Below are 23,607 nucleotides of genomic sequence, written 5' to 3'. Positions count from 1 at the left end.
ATAGCTCCCACCTGAATTGGATCTACCAAAATGCATCAACTCACATTTGTCCGGATTAAATTCCATCTTCCATCTCTCTGCCCAATTTTTCAGTCTACCTATATCCTGCTGTATTCTCTGACAATCCTCATCACTATCCGCAACTCCGCCAATCTTAGTATCAGTGGACCAAGTCTTTCTCTAGCTACCCTCTTGTTTCTGAACTATATATAAAATGTCTTGGAATTCTCCTTAAACCTGCCTAAAGATATCAAGTGCATGTTGTTGCATTCATTGAAAGCAGAAATTGAAGTCACAAGCTGGTATTTGTACTGGAGCTGCCATAAGCAGCAAGGCAGAAAGCCACCATGATGAGTTGATTGGCTTTTGATGACAGAAGGGATGTGTCAGTGATTTTGGCCAAATCTAATATAGTTTGATCCAGCAGGAAATCATCAGCCATGTTGAGATCCCAATCGAATGCAAAAAAGTCGGATGTTATCTTTGTGCATCTCACAATATTTAGCAAACCTATTGAACGCCAGGAGGAGTTTGCCTGAATTGAGTGACTAGATTAGTGGTAACCTGTAAATATAGTATTGTTGCTGATATGGAAACATGGTTAAATGGTTCAGGAGGATTAGTATTCCAAAACATAAAATCACACATTTCCAACATTTTCTACTCCAATTTCCAGCAGTTTTCTCCAATCACTGCCATTTAATTTTTGATGTATTTGTTCCATCTTTGAAGTAACTTAAAAAATCAAAATTAACTAGTAATTTAAATTATTTTGCCTTTGTTTGTTGTGTTGTCTTGCCCTTTGTGTAATATTCTCTTAAGGTATAAAGCTGCAACATATTAATTCTCTATTCAGTTGTTAGAATTAAATGGAAGAAGTAGTTTCTCCTCAACTGTGTTTTAAATTTGCTATCCCTTATCCTAAAACCATGACCTCTCGTCCTAGAATGCCCCACAAGAGGAAGCATCCTCTCCACGTCCATTTTATCATTCTTTTTATCATCTCAGACACCTCAATTTGATCTCCCCTCATTCTTCTAAATTCCAGAGCGTATAGGCCTAAACCATTCAATCTCTCTTCATATGACAAACCCCTCACCTCTGGAAACAATCTAGTGAGTCTCCTCTGAACTGCCTCCAATGCCACTACATCTTTCCTCAAATAAGGGAACCAATACGCTAGGTGCGGCCTCACCAATGCCTTGTATAGTTGAGACAATGCTTTCTTACCTTTGTATTCTATTCCTTTAGCTATAAATGCCAATTTGCCAATAGCTTTCCTTTATTATCTGCTGTACCTGTATGCCAGGAAGCAGAGAATATAAAAACTGACTGTAAAAGTTTCTATTGATGTGTGAAGAGAAAAAGATTGACAAAAGTAGACCCCTTATAGTCAGAATCAGGAGAATTCATACTGGGGAATAAAGAAGTGACTGAGGAATTAAATTTGCACTTTGCTTCAGTCTTCACAAGGGAAGATATGAATAATGTACCAGAATAGCTGAGAGAAACATGTTCTAATGAGGAGCTGAAGAAAATGAGCATGAATAGAGAAACTGTTGTGGGGAAATTCATGGGATTGAAGGTGGATAAATCTCTAGCTCCTGATGAGCTTCATCCCAAAAGGGAGGTACAAAGAAAACAGGGAAATATAGACCAGTGAGCCTAATGTCGGTACAAGGGAAGTTGCTAGAGTCTATTATCAAGGATTTCATAACTCAGCATTTGAAAGGCAGTGGTATAATCAGACAAAGTCAGCATGGATGTACAAAAGCAAAATTATGCTCGACAAATCTACTGGAATTGTTTGAGGGTGTAACTAGTAGAATTGACCGAGGAGAACCAGTGGATGTGGTTTATTTAGACTTTCAGAAAGCTTTCAACAAGGTTGCACATAAGAGACTACTATGTAAAGTTAAAGCGCGTAATATCTTGCAGGTAATATTTTGAGATGGATAGAAAGCTGGTTAGCAGATAGGAAGTGAAGAGTTGGTGTAAATGAGTCTTTTCTGATTAGCAGTCAGTGACTAGTGGAGTTCTGCAGGGATCTGTGCAAATCTGTTCACATTATATATTAATGATTTGCAAGAGAAAACAATGTATTATCTCCAAATTTGCAGATGATACAAAGTTGGCAGGAGGGCGAGTTGTGAGGAGGATGCTGAAATGCTTTAGCGCAATTTGGATAGGCTGAGTGTGTAGGTATCTGCATGGTAGATGCAGTACAAATGTGAATAATTGAGGTTATCCATTTTAGTAGCAATAATAGGAAGACAGATTATTACTTGAATGGATATAAATTGAGAGAGGTGGATACATGATGAGTCCTTGTGCATCAGTCACTGAAAATAAGTGCGCAGTTACAGCAGGCAGTAAAGGTGGTCAATGAAACACTGGCCTTCATAGAAAGAAGATTTGATTATAGGTATCGGAATGTTTTGCTACATTTGTATAGGGTGTTGGTGAGGTGACACCGGATTACTGTTTGCAGTTTTGGTGTCCTTATCTCAGAAGGGATTCCTGGGATGACAATTTTGTCATACGAGGAGAGACGAAGTCCCTTAGGATTATATTAACTAGATTTTAGAAGAGTGAGAGGGGATCTCATAGAACATAGAACATAGAACATAGAACACTACAGCACAAACAGGCCCTTCGGCCCACAAGTTGCGCCGATCACATCACCTACCTACCTACAGACCTATCTATAACCCTCAATCTCATTAAACCCCATATACTCATCCAGAAGTCTTTTAAAAGACCCCAGCGAGTTCGCCTCCACCACCACTGACGGCAGCCGATTCCATTCACTCACCACCCTCAGTGAAAAACTTACTCCTAACATCACTTCTGAACCTCCCTCCCCGCACCTTAAATCTGTGTCCTCTCGTAGCGACCATTTCAAACCGGGGAAATAGCCTCTGAGAGTCCACCCTATCTATTCCTCTCAACATTTTGTAAACTTCTATCAGGTCGCCTTAAGATTTCAACAGGGTTAGACAGGGTAGGTTCAAAAGAATTCTCCCAATAGCGGGAGAGTTCAGAATTAGGGGTCAGAGGGATGTCACAAGATTAACAGGAGTAAATATGTGGGGTTACGGGAATAGGGCCTGGGTGGGATTGAGGTCAGTGCAAACTTGAGGGCCGAATGGCGGCCTTCATCACTGTAGGATTTTACAATTCTATGAACACCAGCAACATCACTAACCAGTGAGACAACATGAACACCAGCAACATCACTATCCAGTGAGACAACATGAACACCAGCAACATCACTAACCAGTGAGACAACATGAACACCAGCAACATCACTAACCAGTGAGACAACATGAACACCAGCAACATCACTAACCAGTGAGACATCAACACCAGCAACATCACTAACCAGTGAGACAACATGAACACCAGCAACATCACTAACCAGTGAGACAACATGAACACCAGCAACATCACTAACCAGTGAGACATCAACACCAGCAACATCACTAACCAGTGAGACAACATGAACACCAGCAACATCACTAACCAGTGAGACAACATGAACACCAGCAACATCACTAACCAGTGAGACATCAACACCAGCAACATCACTAACCAGTGAGACAACATCAACACCAGCAACATCACTAACCAGTGAGACATCAACACCAGCAACATCACTAACCAGTGAGACAACATGAACACCAGCAACATCACTAACCAGTGAGACAACATGAACACCAGCAACATCACTAACCAGTGAGACATCAACACCAGCAACATCACTAACCAGTGAGACAACATGAACACCAGCAACATCACTAACCAGTGAGACAACATGAACACCAGCAACATCACTAACCAGTGAGACATCAACACCAGCAACATCACTAACCAGTGAGACAACATCAACACCAGCAACATCACTAACCAGTGAGACATCAACACCAGCAACATCACTAACCAGTGAGACAACATGAACACCAGCAACATCACTAACCAGTGAGACATCAACACCAGCAACATCACTAACCAGTGAGACAACATGAACACCAGCAACATCACTAACCAGTGAGACAACATCAACACCAGCAACATCACTAACCAGTGAGACAACATCAACACCAGCAACATCACTAACCAGTGAGACAACATCAACACCAGCAACATCACTAACCAGTGAGACAACATCAACACCAGCAACATCACTAACCAGTGAGACAACATCAACACCAGCAACATCACTAACCAGTGAGACATCAACACCAGCAACATCACTAACCAGTGAGACAACATGAACACCAGCAACATCACTAACCAGTGAGACAACATGAACACCAGCAACATCACTAACCAGTGAGACAACATCAACACCAGCAACATCACTAACCAGTGAGACAACATCAACACCAGCAACATCACTAACCAGTGAGACAACATCAACACCAGCAACATCACTAACCAGTGAGACATCAACACCAGCAACATCACTAACCAGTGAGACAACATGAACACCAGCAACATCACTAACCAGTGAGACAACATGAACACCAGCAACATCACTAACCAGTGAGACATCAACACCAGCAACATCACTAACCAGTGAGACAACATGAACACCAGCAACATCACTAACCAGTGAGACAACATCAACACCAGCAACATCACTAACCAGTGAGACAACATGAACACCAGCAACATCACTAACCAGTGAGACAACATTAACAACATGTGGGCGGCACAATGATTAGCACTGCTGTCTCACACAGCCTTGGGTCACTGTCTGTGTGGAGTTTGCATGTTCTCCCCACACCTGCATGGGTTTCCTCTCAGTCTAAAGATGTGTGGATCAGTTTGATTGGCCATGCTAAATTGACCTTAGTAACAGGGTAAGTATGTGGGGTTATAGGAATAGGGCCTGAGTAGGATTTCTGGTCAGTACAGACTCAATGGGCCAAATGGCCTCATTTATCACTGCAGAAATTCTATGAACACCAGCAGTACCATTCACCAGTGAGCCAACATCAACAACAATGGCAACGCCACTCACTAATGAAACACAATTGAGGCGCCAGCTAATCAACAACACCACTAACGAGCGAGAGAACATCAGAAACACAGCAACATCACTAACCTGAGTCAACATCTACAACATCACTAACCATTCAGGCAACAGCAACAACGTCAGAAGTCTCATGACACCAGGTTAAAGTCCAACAGGTTTATTTGGTAGCACAAGCCACTAGCTTTCGGAGTGCTGCTCCTTCATCAGGTGAGTGGGAGTTCCGTTCACACACAAGGCATATAAAGACACAAACTCAATTTACAAAATAATAGTTGGAATGTGAGTCTTTGAGGTAATCAAGTCTTAAAGGTACAGACAATGTGAATGGAGAGAGGGTTATGCGCAGGTTAAAGAGATGTGTATTGTCTCCAGCCAGGACAGTTAGTGAGAGTTTGCAAGCCCAGACAAGTTGTGGGGGTTACAGATTGTGAGATATAGAACATAGAACATTACAGCGCAGAACAGGCCCTTCGGCCCACGATGTTGCGCCGACCAGTTAAAAAACAATGACCCTCTAACCTAAACCAATCCCTTTCCATCCATAAACCTATCCACGGATCTCTTGCAGCAGGCAAGAACCCAAGATCCTGGTTGAGGCCGTTGTCATGTGTGCGGAACTTGGCTATCAATCTCTTCTTAGTGACTCTGCGTTATCGTTTCGTGAAGGCCGCCTTGGAGAACGCTTACCCAAAGGTCAGAGGCCGAATGCTTACCCGAAGGTCAGAGGCCAAATGCCCATGACCACTGAAGTGTTTGCCAACAGGAAGGGAACAGTCTTGCCTGGTGATTGTCAAGCGGTGTTCATTCATCTGTTGCAGTAGTATCTGCACGATCTCCCCAATGTACCATGCTTCCAGACATCCTGTCCTTGCAGCGTATCAGATAGACAACGTTGGCCGAGTTGCTAGTATATGTACCCGTGTACCTGGTGGATTGTGTTCTCACATGAGATGATGGCATTCTTGTTGATGTTTCGGCATGTCTTGCAGAGGTTGCTGTGACAGGGTTGTGTGGTGTCGTGGTCATTGTTCTCCTGAAGGCTGGGTAGTTTGTTGTGGATAATGGTCTGTTTGAGGTTGTGCGGTTGTTTGAAGGCAAGAAGTGGAGGTGTGGGGATGGCCTTGGCAAGATGTTCGCCTTCATCAATGACACGTTGAAGGCTCCAGAGAAGATGTCATAGCTTCTCCACTCTGGGGAAGTACTGGACGACGAAGGGTACTCTGTCCACCGTGTCCCGTGTTTGTCTTCTGAGGAGGTCAGTGTAGTTTTTTTGCTGTGGCGTGTTGGAACTGTCGATCGATGAGTCGAGTGCCAAACCCTGTTCTTACGAGGGCATCTTTCAGTGTCTGGAGGTGTCTGTTGCAATCCTCCTCAAGTGAGCAGATCCTGTGTATACAGAGGGCTTATCTGTAGGGGGTGGCTTCTTTAACGTGTTTAGGGTGGAGCATCGTGATGTTATCCATGGGCTTGCGGTACAGTGAAGTGCTGAGGTGACCGTACTTGCTGGAGATGCATGTGTCCAAGAATGCAACCGATTCTGGAGGGTAGTCTATGGTGAGTCTGATGGTGGGGTGGAACTTGATGTCATCATATAGTCGTTACAGTGATTGTTCGCCATGAGTCTAAAAGGAAGAAAATGTCATCGATGTACCTAGTGTATCGCAACGGTTGAAGGTCCTGTGCAGTGAGGAGACCTTGTTCGAACCTGTGCAAGAAGATGTCGGCATATTGGGGTGCGAATTTGGTCCCCATGGCTGTTCCACGCGTCTGGAAGAAGAACTGGTTGAAGGTGAAAACATTGTGGTCCAGGATGAAGCAGATGAGTTATAAAATTGCCTCTGGAAACTGGCAGTTGTCAGCATTAGTCACTGAGGCAGTTGCAGCAATGCCATCGTCATGGGTGGTGCTAGCGTAGGGTACCGAGACATCCATCGTGACGAGGGGTGCTCCTGGTTCAACTGTTCAAACAAGACCTCTTCACCACACAGGACCTTCAACCGACGCTATACACTAGATACATCAATGACATTTCCTTCCTTTGGACTCATGGTGAACAATCACTGAAACAACTATATGATGACATCAACAAGTTCCATCCCACCAGACTCACCATGGACTACTCTCCAGAATCCATTGCATTTAATAAGAGATTAAATGCAGTGGAGGAACAAAGAGGTACATAAATCATTGAAGTAATAGCACAGGTTATTACAGCCATTAATAAAGCAAACAGTGCAATGAGGTTTACTTCTTCAGGGATAAAATTTAAAAGCAGAGAAATTATGCTAAAATTGCATTGAACATTGGTTAGACCACATTTGGAAATACAGTTCTTGTCTCCATATTAAAAGAAAGAATAATGAGGCATTAGACAAGGTGCACTCAGTTCCTGGTCTTATAGCCTTGGCTCAAACATAGACAAAAAAGAGTTGAATAATAGAGGTGAGGATGAACCTGTATCTGGGGGTCACCATTGCAGATGTCAGAGCAGCTTTCTCGAAGGTCAACCCATGGAAAGCAACTGGCCCGGATGGGGTACCCAGATGAGCACTCAGATCCTGTTGGGATCAGCTGACGGGAGTATTCACAGACATCTTCAACCTCTCTTTACAACATTCTGAAGTCCCTATCTGCTTTAGGAAGATGACCATCATCCCGGTGCCTAAGAAAAACCTCTGACATCCATCATTATGAAGTGCTTCGAAAGGTTAGTCATGGCACGAATCAATCCCAGTCTCCCGGACTACCTGGATCCACTACAATTTGCCTATCGCCACAACAGACACCATCTCCCTGGCCCTGCACTCAACCTTGGAACACCTCAATAATGAAGACACCTAAGTCAGACTCCTATTTATTGACTACAGCTCAGCCTCCAACACCATTATTCCCACAAAACTCATCTCCAAACTCCATGGCCTGGGCCTCGGCACCTCCCTCTGCGACTTCCTAATTCACAAACCACAATCAGTAAGGAAAGGCACATCTCCTCCACAATCATCCTCAACATCGGTGCCCCACAAAGTTGTGCTCGCAGGTCCCTTGTATACTCCTTATAAACCTATGACTGTGTGGCGAAATACCCCTCCAATTGGATTATCAAGTTTGCTGACAACCCCACCATAGTGCAGTGGATTTCAAACAACGACGAGACAGAGTACAGGAATGAGATAAAGAAACTGGTGAACTGTGCAGCGACAATAATCTCTCCCTCAATGTCAACAAATCGAAGGAGATTGTCATTGACTTCAGGAAGCTTAAAGGAGAACGTGCCCCTGACTACATCAATGGAGATGAAGTAGAATGGGTTGAGAACTTCAGGATTTTAGGTATCCAGATCACCAACGTGTCCTGGTCCCCCCAAGGCGATAGTTAAAAAAGCCCACTAACACCTCTACTTTCTCAGAAGACTAAGGAAATTTGGCATGTCAGCTATGACTCTCACCGACTTTTCCAGATGCACCATAGAAAGCATTCTTCCTGGTTGTATCACAGCTTGGTATGGCTCCTGCTCTGCCCAAGACCACAGGGAATTACAAAAGGTCGTAAATGTAACCCAATCCATCACACAAATCAGCCTCCCATCCATTGACTCTGTCTACACTTGCCGCTGCCTCAGCCAAGCAGCCAGCATAATTAAGGACCCCACGCACTCCGGACATTCTCTCTTCCACCTTCCTTCAGGAAAAAGATACAGAAGTCTGAGGTCAGGTACCAACTGACTCAAAAACAGCTTCTTCCCTGCTGCTGTCAGACTTTTGAATGGACCTAATTTGCATTAAGTTGATCTTCCTATACATCCTAGCTATGATTGTAACACCACATTCTGCACCCTCTCGTTTCCTTCTCTATGAATGGTATGTTTTGCCTGTATAGCATGCAAGAAACTTCTCACTGTATGTTAAATATATGTGTCAATAATAAATCAAATCAAAGCAATGTTACCAAACAGTGAAACAACATCAGCACCACAAGCATAACGAATCAGTGAGTTAAGATCAACACCACCAGAAACATGACCAACTAATGAGGCACCATCAACAACGCCAGCGACTTCATTAGCCAGTGAGACAACATCAATAATACCAGCAACATCACTAACCAGTGAGACAGCATCAACACCAGCAACAGCACTAGCCAGTGAGACACCAGCAACATCACTAACCAGTGAGACAACATCAACACCAGCAATATGACCAAACAGTGGGACAAAATCAAGAACACCAGCAACATCACTAACCATAAAGACAATATCAACACTGGCAACAGTACTCTCAGTGAGACAACATCAACAACACTAATCAGTAAGACAACATCAATAGCAGCAACATCATGAACCATTGAGACAACATCAAAACCAGGAACATCACTAACCAGTGAGTCAACATCAGCAACATCACCAACCAACCTTCCACTATGTCCGGGGATACACTTCATCAGATCCCGGGGATTTATCTATCTTGATGTGCTTTAAGACTTCTAGCACCCCCTTCTCTATAATATGCACACTCAAGACATCACTGCTTATTTCCCCAAGGTCCTTGACATCCATGCTTTCCTCAACTGTAAATACCGATGGGAAATATTCATTTAGGATCTCACCCATCTCTGTGTATCTGCACATAGATGACCTTGTTGATCCTTAACACCAGCAACATCACTAGCCAGTGAGACACCATCAACTCCAGCGACATCATCAACCAGTGAGACAGCATTGACAACACCACTAGCCTGCGAGACAACATCAACATCAAGAACAACTCCTGCGATACCAGGAGCAAACAGCTCCTGTACAAAGTGTAATAGGACATCGTCTGCAAAATCTCCAAGATGATGCACTCCTGAGGAAGTAACCTGACTAGGGCAGGACATTTAAATGGCAGGACACTGGGAAGCTCAATGTAACAAATGGATCTTGGGGTATTTATTCACAGATCTCTGAAGGCAGCAGAGCAGGTGATTAGGATAGTTAAGGCAGCGTATGGTTCACTTGCTTCTATCAGTCATGGCATAGAGTAGAAGAGAAAGAGCTGTTGGAGTTGTACAGAACATTTGTTGGGCCACAGCGTGCAATTCTGGTCACCTATTGGAAGGATGCGATTGCACTCGAGGGGTTACAGAGGACATTCACAAGAATGATGCATGGAATCGACATTTCAGCTGTAAGGAGAAACTGGACAAGAACAAAGAACAAAGAAAATTGCAGCAAAGGAACAGGCTCTTTGGCCCTCCAAGCCTGCACCGACAATGCTGCCTGATTTAACCCCCTACCCTTCTGGGGTCCATTTCCTTCTATTCCCATCCTATTCATGTACTTGTCAAGATGCCCCTTAAAAGTCACTACCATATCCGCTTCCACTACCTCCCCTGCAATGAGTTCCAGGCACCCACTACTCTGTGTAAAACATCTGCCTTGTACATCTCCTTTAAACCTTGCCCCTCACACCTTAATCCTATGCCCCCTAGTAATTGACTCTTCCACTCTGGGAAAAAGTTTCTGACTATCCACTCTGTCCATGCCTCTCAATCTTGTAGACTTCTATCAGGTCACCCCTCAACCTCTGTGCTCCAGTGAGAACAAACCAAGTTTCTCTAATCTCTCCTCATAGCTAATGCCATCCAGACCAGGCAACATCCTGGTAAATCTTTTCTGTACCCTCTCCAAAGCCTCCACATCCTTCTGGTAATGTGGCAACCAGAATTGAACACTATATTCCAAGTGCAGCCTAAACTAAGATTCTATAAAGCTGCAACATGACTTGCCAATTTTAGAACTCAATGCCTTGGCCAATGAAGGCAAGCATACCACATGTCTTCTTGAATACCTTCTCCACCTGTATTGCCACTTTCAGTGACCCGTGTACCCGAATACCCAGACCTCTTTGTCTATCAATACTCTTAAAGGTTCTGCCATTTACTGTTTATTTCCTATCTGTATCAGGCCTTCCAAAATGCATTACCTCACATTTGTCCGATTAAACTCCATATGCCATTTCTCGCCCAAGTCTCCAACTGATCAATATTCTGCTATATCCTCTGATGGTCCTCATCAATATCCATAAACCCATCAACCTTTGCGTCATCCTCAAACTTATTAATCAATCCAGTTACATTTTCCTCCAAATCATTTATATATATTACAAACAGCAAAGGTCTCAGCACTGATCCCTGAGGAACGCCGCTTGTCACAGCCCTCCATTCAGAAACACACCCTTCCACTGCTACCCTCTGTCTTCTTTGACCGAGCCAGTTTTGTATCCACCTTACCAGCTCACCTCTGATCCCAAGCGACTTCACCTTCTGCACCAGTCTGCCATGAGGGACCTTGTCAAAGACCTTACTGAAGTCCACGTGGACAACATCCACTGCCCTACCCTCATCAAGTATCTTTGTCATTTCCTCAAAAAACTCAATCAAGGTTCGTGAGACATGACCTTCGCTTCACAAAACCACGTTGCCTCTCACTAATACGTCCACTTATTTTCAAGTGGGAATAAATCCTGTCTCGAAGAATCCTCTCCATTAATTTCCCTACCACTGATGTAAGGCTCACCGGCCTGTAATTACCTGGATTATTCTTGCTACCCTTAAACAAAGGAACAACACTGGTTATTCTCCCATCCTCTGGGACCTCCCCTGTAGCCAGTGAGGATACAAAGATTTCTCTCAAGGCCCCAGCAGTTTTCGCCCTTGCCTCTCTCAGCATTCTGGGGCATATCCTGTCAGGCCCTGGAGGCTTTTTATCTTGATGTTTCTCATGAAACCCAAAACCACCTTGATCTCAACACAACTCAAACTATCTACACATCCTTTCCCAGACTCATCATCCACCAAGTCCTTCTCTTTGGTGAATACTAACGCAAAGTACTCATTTAATAGCTCGCCCATTTCCTCTGGCTCATGCATAGATTCCCTCCCTTGTCCTCGAGTGGGCCAACCTTCTTGCTCTTTATATAGGTGTAAAAAGCCTTGGGATTTTCCTTTATCCTGCTGGCCAATGCTTTTTCATGACCCCTTTTAGTCCTTCTTACTCTTTGTTTAAGTTTCTTTCTACTTTCCTTGTATTCCACACTTGCTTCATGTGTTCCCAGCCTCCTAGCTTTGACAAATGCTGCCTTTTTCTCTTTGATTAGGCTCACAATATCCTTCTTTATCCGAGGTTCCCAAAACTTGCCATACTTACCTTTCATCCTTACAGGAATGTGCTGGTTCTGAATCCCTGTCAACTTTCACCTGAAAGCCTCCCACATGCCAGATGTTGATTTGCCCTCAAACATCTGCCCTCAATCTACATTCTTCACTTTCTGCCCAATATTGTTGTAATTGTCTTCCCCCAATTTAGCACCTTAACTTGAGCACTACATTTATCTTTATCCATCAGTACCTAAAAGCTTACTGAATTGTGGTCACTGTTCCTGAACTGCTCCCCTACTGAAACATCGACCACCTGGCCGGGCTCATTCCCCAATACCAGGTCCAGTATGGCCCCTTCCCTAGTTGGATTATCTACATACCGTTTCAGTATGGATAAGCTTGGATTGTTTTCTATAAAGCAGAAAAGGCTAAGAGGAGACATAACTGAGGTGAACAAGATAATGAGGGGTGTGGACAGGGTGAATAGAAAGCAGTTATTCCCCTTGACTGAGGAGTAAATCACAAGGGGCACAGATTTTAGGGTAAATGGCAGAAGATTCAAAGGGGATTTGAAAAAGCATTTTTCACTCTGCCTGGGAAAGTAGCAGAAGCTGGAAATCTTGCAATCTTTAAAAAGTATTTTGACGAGCACTTGAAATATCATAGCATTCAAGGATATGGGACAAGTGCCAGAAAATGGGATTAGCACACCTTTAGTGATAGTTGTCAGCTTATGCCCCAAAGGGCCTTTTCTGCAGCGTACAACTCTATCACTCTGTGCCCTTTCTAATCGCATCTTCCTGCACAGTTGTAGCCCTGTAACTTACAGCACTTAAAAAACAAAGGACAAGGAAAATTACAGCACAGGAGCAGGCACTTCGGCCCTCCAATCTTGCACCAACTGTGCTACCCATCTAAACTAAAATCCCCTACCCTTCCAGGGACCATATTCCCTCTATTCCCACCTTATTCATGTATTTGTCAAAATGCTCCTTAAAAGTCACTATTGTATCTGTTTCCACTACCTCCCCCGGCAACGAGTTCCAGGCATCCATCATCCTCCTAAAAAAAAAACTTACGTCGTAAATCTCCTCGCCCCTCACGCCTTAAACCAATGTCACCTAGTAATTGACTCTTACACCCTAGGGAAAAGCTTCTGGCTATCCATTCTGTCCATGCCTCCCATTCTTTGAGACTTCTATCCTGTCGCCTCTCAACCTCTGTCATTCCACTGAGAACAAGCCAAGTTTCTCCGACCTCTCCTCATACCCTCCATACCAGGCAACATCCTGTAAATCTTTTCTGTACCCCTGCCAAAACCTCCATATCCTCTGGCTGGAATCTGCAGAACCAGGTACTTTTTAAATAAGTTTAAGGTCTCTGCCTCCACCACAGATTTTTCCTCATAGTCTCTAATCCTCCTGCTACTTTAAGCGAATCCATGACCCCTGGCTTTTGAACTCTGTCCAGAGAAACAAGTTCCTCCTGTCTATTCCATCTCTACCCCTCACAATTTTGTCACCTCAATAATGTCACCCCTCAGCCTTTTCTCTTCCAAGAAAAACAATCCCAACATCTCCTATCTGTTCTTGTAGCTACAGTTCTCCAGCCCTGGAAACATTCTGGTAAAACTTCTGTGCATTCTCTCCAGAGCAATTATGTTCTTCCTGTAATATGGTGACCAGAACTGCACACTATACTCCAGCTGTGATCTCAGCAGTGTCTTGTACAGTTTCATCAGTATATTCCTACTTTTACATTCTATACCTCTGACAATGGAGGAGGGTATTCAGTATACCTTCTTTACAACATTCTCTATTATTTCTGTTCATTCTTTATTCGCGTTTACTGTTTGATGTCCCTAAACTCCATCTGCTACTTCATTGCCCACTCCAGCATCCTATCTATATCATTTTAGAGGTTACAGCTATTCTCTACACTATCCACCACATGGCCAATTTTTGTGTCACCTGCAAATTTCCCAATCATGTCCCCCACATTCAAGTTCAAATCCTTACCAAGAGTCCCAACACTGAGCCCTGTGGAAGACCACTTGAAATAGCTTTCCGTTAGCAAGAGTAGCCATCGACCATACCTTTGTTCCCTATGGAATTTTGGATCCAATTCACTATATTATCCTGTATCCCAAGAGCTTTTTCTTTATTGACCAGTGTGCCAAATGCCTCACTAAGATCCATATAAACAATATCCACTGCACTACCCTCACCATTTTCTCAAAGAATTCAACCAAATTTGTAAGGCACGGCCTTCCCATAACAAAACCATGCTGACATTTAGCCCACCATCGTAGTAAGACTAACTGGCCCATAATTGGTTGCCATTTTCTCTTTTTTAAACAACGGAACCATTTTCGCATTCGTTCAGTCCTCAGGTACCTCACCTGTGCATAATGATGATTGGAAAATCATCCTCAGAGTATTTGTTATTTCCTCCCAGACCTCCTCCAACATTCTAGGTAACAATCCATCCGGACTTGGTGGCTTATCCACTTTCAAGGTTCCAACTCCTCTAACACTTCCTCTTTCATGATGCTTATTTGATCCAATATTTCACACTGCTTCTCTTGGATTATTATATTCACATCATCCCTTTCCTTTGCGAATACAGGGACAAAAAAAATTTAAAACTCTTTCCATATCGTCAGCATCTTCACACAAGTGCCCTTCTTCATCTGATAGGTCCCACGTTTTCCTTAACTATCCTTTTGCTCTTTTTATAGTGGTAAAATATCTTTGAGTTGCCCCATATCCTGCTTGCTATTATTTTTTCATGCCCTCTCTGATTTCCTTGTTTCTTTTTTACATGATCCCTATACTTTCTATACTCCTCTTGACTGTCTGCAGTGTTGAGTTTTTTGTGACTATAACAAGCTTTCTTTTTAATCTTACACTGTACTTTTCTAGACAGCCATGGGGGTCTAGATTTGGCAGTACCATTCTTATTTTTGGAGGGGACATGTCTGCTCTGTACTGTAAGGGTCTCACTTATTTGTGCTTCCCACTGGTTTATCACTGATTTATCCTTTATCAGTCTTGTCCAATCCACCCCAGCCAAATCACTTCTCAGTTTTGTAAAACTTCTCCCAGTTTAAAATTTTTACTCCTGATTTTTTTCTCTGTTCTTTTTCATAATAATATTAAATCGAATCTAATTGTAGTTACTATCCCCGATACGAACGCCCATTGTCACTTCACTCACTTACCCATCGTCATTTCCCTAAACGAAATCTAGAATTGTACCTCCTCTCATTGAGGTTGTCACAAAAATTCCTAAATTATTCATCATCAATGGCCCATTTGTTTCAAAGCCGGTTGATATTAGTATAGCTAAAGTCTCTTACCATTACAGATAAGCTGCAGAGCTGGGCTGAGAGGTGGCAAATGGAGTTTAATGCGGAAATGTGTCAGGTGATTCACTTTGGAAGGAGTAACAGGAATACAGAGTACTGGGCTAATGGTAAGATACTTGGTAGTGTGGATGAGCAGAGAGATCTCGGTGTCCATGTGCACAGATCCCTCAAAGTTGGCACCCAGGTTGTTAGGGTTGTTAAGAAGGCTTACAGTGTGTTAGCTTTTATTGGTAGAGGGATTGAGTTTCGGAGCCATGAGGTCATGTTGCAGCTGTACAAAACCGTATTTGGAATATGGCGTACAGTTCTGGTTGCCGCATTATAGGAAGGATGTGAAAGCATTAGAAAGGGTGCAGAGGAGATTTACCAGGGTGTTGCCTGGTATAGTGGGAAGGTCTTATGAAGAAAGGCTGAGGGGCTTGAGACTGTTTTCGTTAGAGAGAAGAAGGTTAAGAGGTGACTTTAATAGAGATATATAAGATGATCAGAAGATTAGATAGGTTCACGCTGACCACCCTTTTTCCTCGGATAGAGATGGCTAGCATGAGGGGACATAGCTTTAAACCGAAGGGTGATAGATATAGGACAGATGTCAGGGGTAGGTTCTTTACTCAGAGAGTAGTAAGGGCGTGGAATGCCCTGCCTGCAACAACAGTGTACTCGACAACATTAAGGGTATTTAAATGGTCATTGGATAAACATATGGATGATATTGGAATAGTGTCGGTTAGATGGGCTTTAGACTGGTTTCACAGGTCGGCACAACATCAAGGCTAAAGGGTCTGTACTGTACTGTAATGTTCTATTATTGTCTTCTTATTCCTACAGGTAGAAATTTGTCTACATATTTGTTCTTCTATCTCATTGTCACTATTTGAGGGTCTGTAGTATACTCCTAATAACGTGGCTGCTTCTTTTCTATTCATGAGCTTAACCCATAAAGCCTCATTTGTTAACCCACTTAGTATGTCATCCCTTCTCACCACTGTAATTGATTCTTTAACCAGTAGTTTAGTTTACTCGTGTCACAAGTAGGCTTACATTAACAATGCAATGAAGTTACCGTGAAAACCACCTAGTTGCCATATTCTGACACACAGAAAATTTAGCATGGCCAATACACCTAACCTGCATGCCTTTCGGACTGTGGGAAGAAACCGGAGCACCCGGAGGAAACCCACGCAGACTCTACACAGACAGAGACTCAAGCTAGGAATCAAACCTTGACGCCGTAAGGCAGCAGTGCTAACCACTGTGCCATCATGCTACACTCACTTAGTCGATCCTGCCCGAAAACTCTTTAATGTGGAAATACTGGTGTTGTACAGGGGTAAGCACAGCAAGAAGTCTCACAACACCAGGTTAAAGTCCAACAGGTTATTTGGCAGTACAAGCTTTCGTAGTGCTGCTCCTTCATCAGGTGAGTGAGGACTTGTATTCACAAACAGGGCATATGCAATCACAAACTTTAGGACCTGGTGTTGTGAGACTTCATGCTGTGAAAACTCAATATCCAGGAATATTGAGCAGCCAATTTTGTCCCCATTTTAGCCAAGTTTCTGTTATAATAACAACATCATGCTGCAATGTGTCTACACGTGCTCTTAGTTAATCTGCCTTGTTTGTTATGCTCCTTGCCATAAAGTGTAAACAGCTCAACCCTGTCAATTTCTTTTGTTGGCTGAGTTTTAGCCCTCGTTTCTTTGGTCTGAGCTACTGACTTCATCACTAACTAATATTCTACCTCCTGTTTCCTGATCTGAATCTGACTCTTATCCTTTGGTTCCCATCCCCTACTATGCTAGTTTGAAACCTTCTGAACATAACTAGCAAAAGCCCCTGCTAGGCTATTGGTCCCAGCTCTGCCCAGGTGCAACCTGTCTGGCTTGTGCAGGTCCCACCGCCTCAAAATCTAAACCTTTCCCTGGTGCACCATTTCTCCCGCCATGCATTCACCGAATCTATCCTGGTATCTTTGCTCTCGCCAGCACATGGTACTGGGAGTAATCCTGAGATTACTGCATTTGAGGCCTTGCATCTTAATTTATCTCCTAACTTCCTATATTCAGCTTTCAGGACCTCATCCCTTTGTTACTTATGTCATTGATATCTATGTGTACCACTATCACTGGCTGTTCACCCTCCCTCTCCAGAATGTCCTGCAGCTACATTCCTGACCCTGGCACCAGGGAAGCTACGTACCATCCTTGATTCACGTCCAGCCGCTATGTCCTTTAGGAACTGGTCAGCTCAGTCTGTGATGGTACTACCGAGCCACTCCTGGTGATGGACATTGAAGTCATCCATCCTGAGGGCACCCTTGCTATTCTCAGTGCTTCCTCCGAATTGACTTCATCATGGAGCAGTACTGATTCATTGGCTGAGGGCAGGGTGGGGTAATGGTACGTGGTGATCAGCAGGAGGTTTCCTTCCCTGTGTTTGACCCGGTGAAAGGATATTATCAAACTAGAAAGACTGTAGAAAAGATTTACTAGGATGCTACCGGGACTTGATGAATTTAGTTAAAAGGAATAGGCTGAATAGACTGGGACTTTTCTCTCTGGAGCGCAGGAGGCTGAGGGGTGACCTTATAGAGGGCTATAAAATAATGAGGGGCATACACAAGGTAGATAGTTGATATCTTTTCCCAAAAGGTAGGGGAGTCTAAAACTAGAGGGCATAGGTTTAAGGCGAGAGGGGAGAGATACAAAAGTGTCCAGAAGGGCATTTTTTTCAGAGGGTGGGGAGCATCTGGAACAAGCTGCCAGAAGTAGCAGTAGAGGCAGGTACAATTTTATCTTTCAAAAAGCATTTAGACAGTCATATGGGTACAATGGGTATAGAGGAATATGGGCAATTGGGATTCGTTTAGGGGTTTTAAAAAAAAAAGGGCAGCATGGACAAGTTGGGCCAAATTGCCTGTTTCCTTGCTGTAAATCTCTATGACTCTATGGGGTCCAGAGTCGATGTTGAGGATTCTGAGGTTAACTTTCTGCCAACTGTATATCACTGCGCCACCACCTTTGCTGGGTTGGTCCTGCCAGTGGCACAGGACATACCCAGGAATACTGATAGTGGCGTCTGAGACATTATCTGTATGGTACCTATTGAAAAGTGAGAGCTTGTGCTGGAAATGTTGGAAAAAAGTTTACATTTTAGTTCTTTCCTGAACAGCATAGGAAAATTATGAGCATACTACTTGTTTTTGTATAAATGCCCAAAAAGACGCAATTCAGTCACATAAAGAAAAATACTGTGAATCTATTGAACAGACTTGTTCTGTCCCATACCCCACAGATTACCAAATAATGCAACCCAATGTCAGTCAATTAGGCATTCCTTTTGGACAGGGTTTTGCTGTCCTTCCAATAATAACAATAGTGTCACCTGTGACAGAACCCAGAAACAGTCTTCCACTTCTTCACAGGAGAGGTTGAACAGAGCCAGTCCAATCTGATGCAATTTCCATATTTATTCAGAACTAATCTTTTTTGATATATTTTCCAATTTTAAAGTTTGGCCCTCATCCATAAATAAAGTTTCAGCAGGAAATATCAGTTCTTGAATCAAGAAAGTATGTCTGAATGGAATTTTAAAAATGATTTCCAATAGATTTGGGCGGCACAGTAGCACAGTGGTTAGCACTGCTGCTTCACAGCTCCAAGGACCTGGGTTCGATTCCCGGCTTGGGTCACTGTCTGTGTGGAGTTTGCACATTCTCCTCATGTCTGTGTGGGTTTCCTCCAGGTGCTCTGGTTTCCTCCCACAGTCCAAAACTGTGCAGGTTAGGTTGATTGGCCATGCTAAAATTGCCCCTTAGTGTCCTGAGATGCATAGGTTAGAGGGATCAGTGGGTAAAATACATAAGGATTTGGGGGTAGGGCCTGGGTGGGATTGTGGTCAGTGTGGATTCGATGGGCCGAATGGCCTCTTTCCATACTGTAGGGTTTCTATGATGAAACTATGATTCTATGCTGTTTAAATTCCCTGTAATTAAATAACCTCCAGAAAATGACAGTCTGAATATTGTAAAACAAATTAAAATAGGTAGCCCCACTTCATTCAATATATATAAATTTATGAATAATAAGCTGGGGTGGAATTCAGTCATTTCAAAAGCAGATTTAAACAAGGAATACGTCTGCAACATGATTGTCTACAACTCAAATGTCAGGCTTTGGAAAGTTAATTCATACTGCAGGGATCTACCTTTTTCATTCATTTGCAGGATATGCACTTCACTGGCTAGGCCAGCATTTATTGTCCGTCCCCAATTCCTTTCCAAACCACTGCAATTCAGGGGCAACATGGTAGCACAGTGGTTAGCACAGCTGCCTCAGCCCCAGGGATCCAGGTTTGATTCCTTACTTGGGTCACTGTGTGGAGTTTGCACATTCTCCCCGTGTCTGAGGGGGTTTCCTCCCACAGTCCAAACATGTGCTGGTTAGGTGGATTGGTCATGTTGAATTACCTCTTAGTGTCAGGGAACTAGCTAGGGTAAATGCATGGGGTTATGGGGATAGAGCCTGAGTGGGGTTGTGGTTGGTGCAGACTTGATGGGCTAAATGGCCTTCTTCTGCACTGTGGGATTCTATGATTCTAGGTGTAGGTACACCCAAAATGTTGTTAAAAAAGAGTTCCAGCGTTTTGTCCCAGCAACTGTGAAGGATCAGCAATATAGTTCCAAGTCAGAATAAAGTATTGCTTGGAGGAGATCTTGCAGATGGTGATATTTGTATGTATCTCTAGAATTCCTAGTCTTTGACGTGCTCTTGTAGTGACAGAATTTATATGGCAAATCCAGTTCAGTTTCTGGTCAACGGTAACCCCCAGGATGTTGATTGCACAGGATTCCGCAATGTTAATGCCATTGAATGTTACCAAGTGGTGGTTAAACACTCTCTGGTCGGAGATGGTCATTGCCTGATGCAAATATTACTTGCTACTGTAGCCCAGGCTTGAATGTGACCTAAATCTGCATATGGATACTGACTATTGCAGTACCTAAGGAATCACAAATGGTGCTGAACACATCAGTGAATATAACAACTTCTGGCCTTAGGATGGAAGTTCATTGATGAAACAGCTGAAGATGGTTGGACCTAGGACACTACCCTGACGAACTCCTGCAGTGATGCCCTTGAGCTGAGTTGATTGACCTCCAAAATCCATTTCCTTATGCCAGATATGAGTCGAAATAGTGTAAGAGTTTCACCCCCCACCTTCCCCAGCATTTCCCCATTCCCTCATTCCCACTGATTCCTGTTTTGCTAGGACTCCTTGATGCCCGACTCAGTCAAATTCTGCCTTGATGACCAGGGCGGTTGCTCTCGTCTCAATTCTTGAATGCAGTTCTTTGTTCCGCATTTGGACCAAGGTTGTAACGAGGTCAGGAGCTGAGTGACCCTACCATAATCCAAACTGAGCATATGTGAGCAGGTTATTACCAAGTAAGTGTCATTTGATAGAATTGTTGACAGCCCTTTTCATCACTTAGTTCATGATCCAGACAGATGGGGCTCTAATTTGTCCTGTTTTCTTTTGGACAGGACAAACCTGGACAATTTTCAACATTGTCAAGTTGATGCCAGTTTTGTAGCTATGCTCAGCTTCCTAGGGGTGGAGCTAGTTCTGGAATACAGGTTTTCAGTACCATTGCTGGGATTGTTGACAGGGCCTATATCCGTTTCAGTACATTTAGTTATTTCTTTATATCACATGGGGTGAATCAAGTTTGTATCTGTGTGCTGGGGACTTCAGGAGAAGGCTGAAATGGATCATCCACTTGGTACTTCTGGCTGAAAATGATTACAAATGCTTTTGTGCTGGGCTCCCCAATCATTGAGGAAAGGAATATTTGAAGTTCCCTTTCCTCTGGTTAGTTGTTTCATTATTCCCCACCATTCACAATAATCTCATATCTCAACAAAGTGCTGGTGACTCATTCAGTATTGAGCTAGAATTAAACACTTTTGTCACATTAAACTTGAAGCCAGTTGTTAAAATCAGATTTCCTCAATTGCACTGGTGCTAGAACTTACCAATAACCGGGGTGTCAATGGCGATCATAACTTTAATAAAAATGATACTTAATTGGTTTTAAAAGTAGGATATGTTGGTTCTACTTATTAGTCACATAGAAGCAATAAAACAAAACTCTCAACTAAATGATTGCCACTTTCCTGTGTAATTTATAAACTGATTTAGAGGAACAGTAGGAAAGGACTGTCAACAACCAATCAGACCAGACCAATTTAAAAGACGGAAAATTCAATCAAAACATTTTTGAAAACGTTTTTCACGTTCACTTTGCTACAGAAATCCGTTTCCACTAAGGACTATGGCTCTGCCCAAGTCTCTCAATCTGGCCAGCATTCACCTAAAGTCTACACGTTTATTTTAAAAGGCGACTGTAAACATTGCGAATTGGGGCAATGTAGGAAAAGCATGTTTATGATAGTTTAAAAATGCAAAGCTTGAAAATAGTACTTGCAAATTCGAAACTCTGCTTATTTCGCAAATTTAAAAATAAATTGAAATTAGCACGATTCTAACTGAAGTTCTAACTGAAAAGATAGGATTCTCAGGAGACAACAAGTGAGGAAGTACAAACTCAGTCTGCACACTACATTCAACTTTGAATCAGTTGCTGGGATGACTTCTGTGTCTTCAGTTTCAACCCAGTCCGTAATCAAAAGCGTTTCTGAATAATTAGTTCAGGGGATCCAGCCTCATTTAAACAGTCCATTCAACAGGGCTGAAAATAACATCGCATTCAAAATAAATAAAGCGAATTAACCCAAATTACTCCCCAGGTAGAACGAAAAAATATTTTACCAGACAAAATAATCATTCGTTAAAAAAACGTTTTATAGTTGTTCTTTCCTCTGACAAATCTTTGCAAAACTGAACATTTTTAAACGTTTCTCATAAGCGTTCCTTTGCTTCGTTTAAAAATAATATAAGAAAATGTAGACTTCCCCCTACCTTCCTGCGGCTCTGCAGCAATGAGTGTGGCCATGAAGGTGAGACAAGTTACCGCTGTGAACATATTAGGTTCGGTGCCGGGAACTGGGGCAGCAGCTACTACACTCTCCGCTCGCAAGGAACAAGTTGTTTCAGGTATCCCACAAGAGGAAGGCTGTCCCACACGCACACACGCCAATAACCTCTCCTTTCCTTCCCAGCTCTCAATAACCCAATAACCACTGTCTCCCTCCTCCGACAGCCGGTGGAAACACCGATCTCCCTCGACCCACACCCGCTATCGATCATGTGATATCCTGAAACCCCCTTCCACTGTCCTCACTGAGAAACTGCGTAAAGCTATGTTGCTGGGCGAGAACAGATTGCCCCAGGCTGGATACAACTGGGAAGTGCACTGATGGATGCTGCGCACAACATACAGGTACAACATGAATTGCCATACACCTGCAGATTATGTACCGAGATAGTGCGTTCAGCATCTATTCTCTCTGCTCTCTGCAGTGTTTTAAACTCGCGGCTTTTTTCAATTGCTATATAATCAGACATTCCAAAGAGGACTTTCTTAAAATAGATACCCAATTGCTACTCATCTTAATTTCTCCTCAATGTATTTTAGATCGCAAAACACCTGGTCCCACCCACTGTCTGACAGTGATAAATAGACCTTCTTGATCTACCTGGGGTTGCAATGTTTATAATGCTCCACTTCTCCAGCTTCCACCCTAAACACGTTAAAGAAGCCATCCCCTACAGACAAGCTCTCCATATACACAGGATCTACTCAGATGAGGAGGATCGCAACAGACACCTCCAGACGCTGAAAGATGCCCTTAGAAGAACAGGATATGGAGCTTGACTCATAGATCGACAGTTCTGATGCGCAACAGCGAAAAACCGCACTGACCTCCTCAGAAGACAAACACGGGACACGGTGGACAGAGTACCCTTTGTCACCCAGTACTTCCCCGAAGCGGAGAAGCTACAAAATCTTCTCCGGAGTCTTCAATACGTCATCGATCAAGAAGAACATCTTGCCAAGGCGATCCCCATACCCCCACTTCTTGCCTTCAAA

General features: G+C 43.2%; 1 protein-coding gene across 1 annotated transcript in view; it reads right to left on the bottom strand.

The window, feature by feature from the left end:
- Positions 1 to 22,662, bottom strand: part of fndc1 (fibronectin type III domain containing 1) — a 221,630-nt gene extending 198,968 nt beyond the window's left edge. The window contains exon 1 of the mRNA XM_080182267.1: positions 22,536 to 22,662. Within this exon, the coding sequence (XP_080038393.1) occupies positions 22,536 to 22,599 (64 nt within the window). The 5' untranslated portion in view covers positions 22,600 to 22,662. The remainder of the gene's footprint in view (positions 1 to 22,535) is intronic.
- Between the last annotated feature and the right edge of the window lie 945 nt (positions 22,663 to 23,607).

The sequence above is a fragment of the Carcharhinus amblyrhynchos genome, unplaced genomic scaffold (assembly GCF_965287045.1).
Source record: "Carcharhinus amblyrhynchos unplaced genomic scaffold, sCarAmb.v2.hapA scaffold_50, whole genome shotgun sequence".
Taxonomy (NCBI): Eukaryota; Metazoa; Chordata; class Chondrichthyes; order Carcharhiniformes; family Carcharhinidae; genus Carcharhinus; species Carcharhinus amblyrhynchos.
This window is presented reverse-complemented; position numbering and strand designations above follow the sequence as displayed.